Source organism: Astatotilapia calliptera, chromosome 19, assembly GCF_900246225.1.
Source record: "Astatotilapia calliptera chromosome 19, fAstCal1.2, whole genome shotgun sequence".
Classification (NCBI taxonomy): Eukaryota; Metazoa; Chordata; class Actinopteri; order Cichliformes; family Cichlidae; genus Astatotilapia; species Astatotilapia calliptera.
In genome coordinates, this window is record NC_039320.1 from 27,402,067 (window position 1) to 27,410,080 (window position 8,014).

An 8,014-nucleotide genomic window follows, 5' to 3' on the forward strand; every position below is an offset into this window, starting at 1 on the left:
ACTCCCTTTTAACAGGAAGAAACCTCTAGCAGAACCAGGCTCAGGGAGGGGCACCTATTTGCTGTGACCAATTGGAGCCGATGGCTAGCACCACGTTGGACTTCATTTTGCTTTTAAAGTGTCTTTAATTGTTTGTGGCATATATTCAACACAGTGCCCCAGAGATGAAACATTTCTCAGAGATTTTAGTCCATGTTGACGTAGCAGCATCACACGGGTGCTGCAGATTTACTGGCTGCACATCCATGATGCAAATCTTCCTCCACAACATACCAAAGATACTGACTGAGCTTTGGACTGAATGTGGAGGCCATTTGAATGACCTCACTGTCATGTTTAGGAAACCAGTTTGAGATGACCTGAGCTTTGTGACATTTATCCTGCTAGAAAGCAGCCATTAAAAGATGGGAACACTGTGGTCATAAAGAGATGGATGATGGTACTCAGGTAGGCTGTGACATTTAAACAACATTTGGTCCAAAGAGGCCCAAAGTGTGCCAAGAAAATATTTCCCCGATTGCCCCACACAATTTCACCACCAACAACCTGAACTATTAATAAAAGGCAAGGTGGAGTCATGCTTTCATGTTTCATGTTCCTGCTGTTTAGTCCAAATTCTGATCCTATTTTGCAGCAAATAAAGACTTAAAAAAATATTCTATTGTCCAATTGTGATGAGTCCATGCAAACAATTTCCTGTTACTGAGGTGCTCCTGTAGACCATCTGCTTCAAGGTCCAATGTATGACGAAGATCCCTTCCCAGACGCCTTAACGCCCACTCACATCCTGGGCCATCTGACCTCAGGAATTCGCATGATAAGGTGGGGCCAGGTTTCACAATGAACACACCCGAAACTCTGGCTGATTGGGACCCACGCCCAGTTTCCCACCTTGGCTCATGTGATTAGAGGATCATCAGGGGGTCCTTTGTCCCTCTGTGGGGGGAAACTCCCACTAGGTTATATCTGGGACTCTCCACCATTTGACCTTAGAACTGAAGAAGCTTCTCGGATGAGAGGTGAAACGTCTTCAAGCAACTTAAAGAAGTCCAGACGCTTTTCTTTGCAAGCTCCTTTGACTACGATGACCTGGATGACTGAGAACCTTCACAGACGTATGACGAAGTGGTTACTTGAATTGTCACTGCTTTCCTATCAGCTCAAACCACTTTCCTCTGATCTCTGGCATCAACGAGGCATTTCCACGCCAAAAGATGGCCTTTTGGGAAAATCCCAGATCAGCAGCTCCTCAAACACTCACAGCAGCCTGTGTGGCACAAACAACCACGCCAGTTGAAGCTATGCCATCCTGAGGCTCGTTCAGCACGTGGACCACCTGCACATGCCCAAATACACCGAGTGATTGCCTGATTAGATATTTGTGCTAATTAGCAGTTGGATGTACTTAACAAGGTGTCCGGTGAGTGTATAATAAACAGAAGGTACTTGTTATATAATGTGTTCATTTATTTGTTTTTAACTGCTGTGCGATTTATGCTGAAAACTGGATTTCACGCGCTTGTTAAATCTGTCGCTTCACCTTTTTCACCTTCCCGGAGGACACGAGCGATGACAAATTCGGGTCGCTGTCCATTGTGCTGAAAAGGCGCGTTGTGGAGCAGCCAACAGGTAGGAAACATCATAAGCGGCATGAAAGCCACTCGTTGTGTATGGGTCTGGCTACGAGTTTAACACGTGATTACGTAAGACATCAACATAAATGAAGCCCCCCCCCCTCTCTCTGATTGCTCGGAGCACATGGACTACCATCCTTTCCACTCGGGTGAACGCAGTGAAGCTAAAACACACGGTTGACCGTGTTTATCCCCTCCGCGACATCCTGTTCTCCGTGTGCACTTCTCGCGTGCTGATGTGAAGGAGATATCGTTTTTCTTTTTGTTTTGTTTTTACGGTTTCTTCTCGGGTTGCTGCACAGCTGCTGCTTCTTTAAGAACCACCACCCGCCCCCTCTCCTGTATTTTTAGCTGAGCCAGCCACTTCATTTGCTGGATAAGACAGACAGTTGTGTACCGTATGATCTCACTTAATCGTTTTAATAAATGACATCAAATAGTATACTGCGGATTCGCCGTGGGCCTGCGGCCAGCTGTTCCTTGGAGACCTCGCACAGGAGGAGGAGGAGGGGGGACATTTGTCCCGCCGCTGTCGGATTCTGAAACGCGCAGTCAGTCAGCCTGTGGATGCTTGATGTCCATTATGAAACGCAGTGCTGCGCTGGCTGCACAATATGAGGCGCAGTTCCTCTGAGATCAAATGAATTACGGGAAATCTGTTTAGGTGCAACATCTTCCTGCGGCGCGGACGGTTCAAGGTGGTCCAGCATCTTCCCTCTGAGCCTCCTGCTTCCTCTTCTCTTGGACTGTGGATAACATAAAGCCTTCAAGACGGAGGGGGTGGTGGAGCATCGAGGAAAAAACAGGGGCAATATGAGAGAGCGGGACTTCATGCCCAATATGGAGAGGGGCAAACCTGCTACTTATACGGGGGACAAAAAGGCTAAGATGGCTGCTAAGACTAACAAGAAGTGGGTGAGACTAGCCACTGTTTTTGCATATGTGTTGTCTGTGTCTTTAGCAGCCATTATCCTGGCAATTTACTATAGCCTGATCTGGAAGCCAACCAGCGCATCCTCTTCTGGTGGGAAGCTGGTGGTGCCCACTCCGACTGCAAATATCTCAACTAACATGTCCACAAACGACAACATGACAGAGTGGAACTCTACGCAAACACGGCTGTTATCTCTCAACCAGACCAGGCAGGGCACAACCCCGCACGGTCCGGCGATTCAGTGGGGTGACAGAGCGGAGAGAGTGGCGGTTTCCCCGCGGGGTGCGGGAGCAGAAATTGCGCACTCGCAACAGGACGAAGGACTCTACGCGTCTTCCCACGGTCACACGAGCGCGGGGAGGTCGGGAGCTTTGGGTACAGAGACGCAAGGGTCTTCTCAACCCCGCGTGAGCCACTACATCCCGTCCAGCACCGCGAGGGAGTCTGTCGCTGAGGACAAGGGGGAGAGGGAGGCGCGCGGGGTGACAGAAAAGCGCGAGCCCGAAGACGCTATCACTCTTCCTCCGACCTGAACGGTGAGCCGAGGTGGCCATGGAAGAGACTGGTCGGTCCTAATCCCCATCACCACACCACCCTTAGGACCCCCCATATTTAAAACAGCTACCCCCCACCCCCAAAAAGGAGTGGTTTACATCCTCAGTACCGCAGGTCGGATAACTCACGTCTTTCAAGTGAATTTGCAGAGCCCCGTATGGATACTGAACTGCACATGTTAACAGACATCTTGCTTTTATTACCGAGAAAAGAGGAGAGCTCCCCCGTGGACCCTGTACCCCCTTAACTATGCGTTTCCTTTTTCTTTTGTTTTAGGCCATCTGTATGCCTTAAATCAGTGTGTGTCTACTTTACCTCGGACAGCTTCTGAGGCCACTAACCTGCCTGTATGTGTGCAACACTGATATATATATATATATATACACTCTTTCCTATTCGTTTAACAATATATATGTAAGATGGTAGAATCCTTTTGTGTGTGTTACATATATATTGTTAAATGAATAGGAAAGAGGCTCCAGAGATGCTTTTGGTTTTGCAGGACCTAAATATGTCTTGCAGGCATACAGCTCCTAACATCACTGCCATTCTTCAGCCAGTTTAAATCAATACTACATTATTGCATTTTTAACACATAGGCCGTGTCTCCTTTCATGGATTAAACCCAGGACACCAAGTAGAAGGACCTACGTTATTGAGTTATGCTCAGGTATGTGCATATAACCATGTAAATGTATTCTGTATTTGGTTGTGTACATATAAGGCAGGCATACATCTTTGGGCCTTGACTTAACTTTTAGCATAATTAGATGATTTTTATTAAAGCTATAGTATGTATGATAGGAGGAACAATATCACAAGGTTACAAATAAACATCCTAAAATGATTCATTTCTATGGTTTTATAACAGATGTATGTAACTAAAAAATTATTCACTGACATTATCCTGTATGTTACCAATATTTTATTTATTTAGAGCCATAATGGATACTATAGATTCAAATAAATGATAGTTTTTTCCTAACATCTTACACTGTGTTTCATATAGAGAGTGATTTACATGAACTCTTTGGAGTGCAAGTATAATTATTGATTGATATGAAGGCGTAGGTTCGACAGAAGTAACAGCAGCGCCGGCGCAAAGAGGACTCAGTTTAGAGTCAGCCTTTGTTCTTGGGGTTTAATCAGATTTGGGCTCTTTGAATCACCCGAGTGAACCGTCCAGCCTGTGATCAGAGGGACTGTCGGCTTCTCTCAGAGAAAGAGAAGCCTTCGCCTCGCAGTCTACCACAGTTTTGGTATGCTGCAGCTCTCACTGAAACCACTTCACACAGTCACATGTGGTGAACTATGAAGTGGAAATAAGACCAACCACCCCGTGCGCTCTCTCAGCAGCATGTGAGGGAGGTGTATTGATTTGCGAGCTCTGTTGTTACATTGTACAAAAGAGAGAAGAACACATTACACAATGCCGTTCGGTGCTATTTTGATCCAGCTCCCTCTGAAAAGGCCTGTTTGGCTGAAAGGTTTCCGTGCTGGCTGTGACCAGCGTCACTCACTATCACACTGAAAATAAAACCACTTGATTTCCTCCGTGCAGCCAGTACCTCTATAATGATGTAAACGGTGATGACATGCACTGTTTTCTTAATGTGACAGAGTTTCAGAACCAGAAGCTGAGGTATGTGTGCCGCTGTGCTAAATGGGAAGCCCATTCATCATGGGAGACAGCAGACTCACACACACACAATCACATAGCAAGCCTTGTGTACAGGAAGACAACAGAGTGTATAACTCAGTGACACTGGCCTTAGTTTATAGGATGACTTTGGCAAATGTGTTTCCAGTGCCTCTTATGGCTTTGTGATATATGAAAGGAGCAGCGGGTAGCCTATTGATGAAGGAGTTTATCTGTGGTGACAGTTATTGCAGGAAAGCTACATCTGAGTCAGGACACAGCATCTGACCTCATGACTCTTGAACCCCCCGACCCCTCACCAAGGTAGATGATCACATTATCTAAAGTGAAATCAGTCACATGTTACATAACAGTGTCATATGAGAATAATTTGTCTTGTGACTGAAATCAAATAATGGTTTGCACAACCACAGGAAAGTGAAACTGCAGCTATTAAATCATTGAGATATATATATATATATATAGCTGTATATATAATTACTATTACTGCTAAAAGCCTGAGGAATATATGCATAAAACATTGGTAAGAAGAAAAGGAAATTGACAGTGTCCTCCTTTTCTCTAGAAAACTGTCTAAAAATGTATTTTTTAAAAATCAGGGTTTACATTTTCTCTATTACTGAACCCAAAATAGCTTTCACATAAACAGTTTAACTACTGAACCCAATGCAGTGGAGTTAGTCTATCAGTGCAACAAGCATGTTTTGGGGGCCATCCCTGTGTGATATGCACAAATATTTGGGGGTTTATTTATTTTTTGTTTTTTTAAAAAGCAGAGTGCTTAACTGACTCCAGATGATAGGCAATTGTTTCGAGATAGCATTTCTTTTTTTCTTGTATCCCGTTTGGATCTTTAGCCATCAGAATGGTTGTCTTAAGGCCAAGATAGCTTTTCTTCAACACATTCCCTCCTTTCTTCTCCTTAAGGAAGATTTTTACCTGCATGAACTGCTTTAAATGCTCTGTTTCTTTGCTGGTGTTTTTTCCTAGTTAACTCCTGTATTAGTAATCAGAGGGAAAATAGCTAAATTAGTTATTTCAGGCATCTTCAAAAACTCACCCATCTATTGCTCAAACGTCTGTTTACAAAGGTCGGCCAATCAAAAGAACGCTGGTTTAAGGCCCCCCCCCCCCCCTTAAACCAGCGTTTAAGGGGGGGGGGGCCAGACTAGGTAAAACACTGAACTTGGACCACATGAAGCTGCCACCATAAGTGATCTTTTTAACACATTTAGGTTTATCAGACGTTCTGTAGATGAATGTCAGAGTGGTACTTAGTGTTTAAAAGGCTCACAAACATCCTTTTGCATGGTGAATGTTAAGCACCCGGTTAGTTGCAGAGACCTTTCCAAGAATAACCTTAGGGAATGAAAGCTCCATCAACGCAGCATTTAAACAAGACACCATCACAAAAGAAAGGAGATGCTGTTTTGCAGTAGTGACAATGAGAAGGAAGAAAGCAAGAGCTTTCTTCCATTAACAAAAGGGCAAACGTGTGGCTCTATTAGGAGCTGATGCAAAAGGAAAATGAAGCTGTGTGTAGGTAAAAAGCCACCAGCTGATTCAAACAATGTCACGAGACTAAAAAAGACAAATACACCAGAGGGTTTTAACTAGATTTATTGCATGATGCTAAGCTGACCTCAGATCAATATGACAAACAGCATATGTGCACCTTGTCGCCCCAGGCCTCTTGTTTCCAGGCCAGGAGAAAGAGGAGGGGCGAGGGCACTCTCCTTGATCACGGCAGCTGCCGAGGCGTGGTTGTTACATGCTTAACTATGACCGGGCTGGAGGGAGATGATGAACAAACCCAGCGGAAACAGACACCGTGTCAGGTTGTGTTAGGGTCACAGGTCCAGACTGGACATCACTTCCGCTTGACCGACATCCATCAGCTGTAATGAAACACCTTGAGAGCCTCCGACTGTTAAATCACTGTTAAAAACCTTGGCTAATAGGAGGCGTTGCTGACACGAGCAGTAAAGCAAAGGAGCGCCTTATAGACAACAAACAACAGTTTCACACAGTTTTATATTTTGAGCAATTTGCTTGTTTAAGTTTATTCTTCAGTGACGCTGACCTTTGTAACCACAGACAAAGGTTAATAAGTAACAGATTACATCTTGTTTGATTCATTTGTGCAAAAGGTTGTGTTTTTTAAGGAGCGTTTATGTTTTATTACCTAGTACTTACTGAGACTTCAGGAAGTTACTGACCCCAGTCAGGAAACTTTCCCAAACTTTTCCTAAAAAGAAAACCCCCAAACAAACCACAATCTTGTTCCCACATTTCAGCTTTCACATAAACTAAAGTTGCCAAACTGAATGGAGTCAATCAGCAGCAGGTATACCAGCATGTTGCTGACTGACAGATTAGTATTGATGTTTAGGTGTAATTGTATTTGCCCAGAAGAACTAGTAGAAGTACTGCTTTTACCTCTATGAAACAGCCTGGAGTAGCGACTCTTTTCTCATAGGCAAACGCCAAACCAAAGCACCAAAACAGAAGGGTGTTTTTGCAAACCAAAAAAGGATGACAGGCCTCGACATAGTCTTGCTTTAAAGCTGCTTGGACCAAATGTTGATCTCTTTTTTAAAAAATTTTCCTCAGGATAGTAAGCCTCTCTCCACTGCAGTGCACAGCTGACATAATCCCACACTGCACTTCAATCCTCTAACACAGCCTACAGGTCTTATTTCCATAATATCAACACCCCCAATTTGGTGCGCTATTGTGTCAAACCCTTCAAACCATTAGTTAGCTTATAGCATTAAAGTGATCCAGAAGTGTTACAGCTACCTATTTTTTGTGCTCTTGTGTTAAAAAGTAAAAACAGTGTACAGCAGGTCACAAGCTCAAAGGCCTCAAAGGTAGAGCGCTGCCATGGAGACAGACTTGTGAGGAGATAATTAAAACAGTAGCACCTATGGGATCCCACCTGCAGGGCTGAGAGAAAGCTGTGTCTAATGCAACAACTCTTCAGAGAACCCGTGTGAAGTTAATCAAATTAAACATGAAAGCAGAGTCTGTAGGCAAGAAGTCAAAATGTATGGACCGTTGGTGCTGCAGCGTGCTCTGTCTTTATCGCACTGGTCCTCCGATAACGTGTTAAGAGTGACGAAACAAAAGAAAAACCTGCACGCAACAAATTCACCGACTACTGTGCGTTTGCTCAGGTGCACGAGTAAAGTGAAGTGAACAGGGTGACAAAACGATGCCAGCCGGAGC

At 44.4% G+C, this 8,014-nt stretch overlaps 1 protein-coding gene across 1 annotated transcript; it reads left to right on the forward strand.

The window, feature by feature from the left end:
• The first annotated feature begins 1,759 nt into the window (after positions 1 to 1,759).
• On the forward strand, positions 1,760 to 4,115 carry LOC113011877 (uncharacterized). The gene has a single exon (XM_026151695.1). The coding sequence runs from the start codon at positions 2,448 to 2,450 to the stop codon at positions 3,099 to 3,101; it is 654 nt and encodes a 217-aa protein (XP_026007480.1). The 5' UTR covers positions 1,760 to 2,447; the 3' UTR covers positions 3,102 to 4,115.
• Positions 4,116 to 8,014: the final 3,899 nt, after the last annotated feature.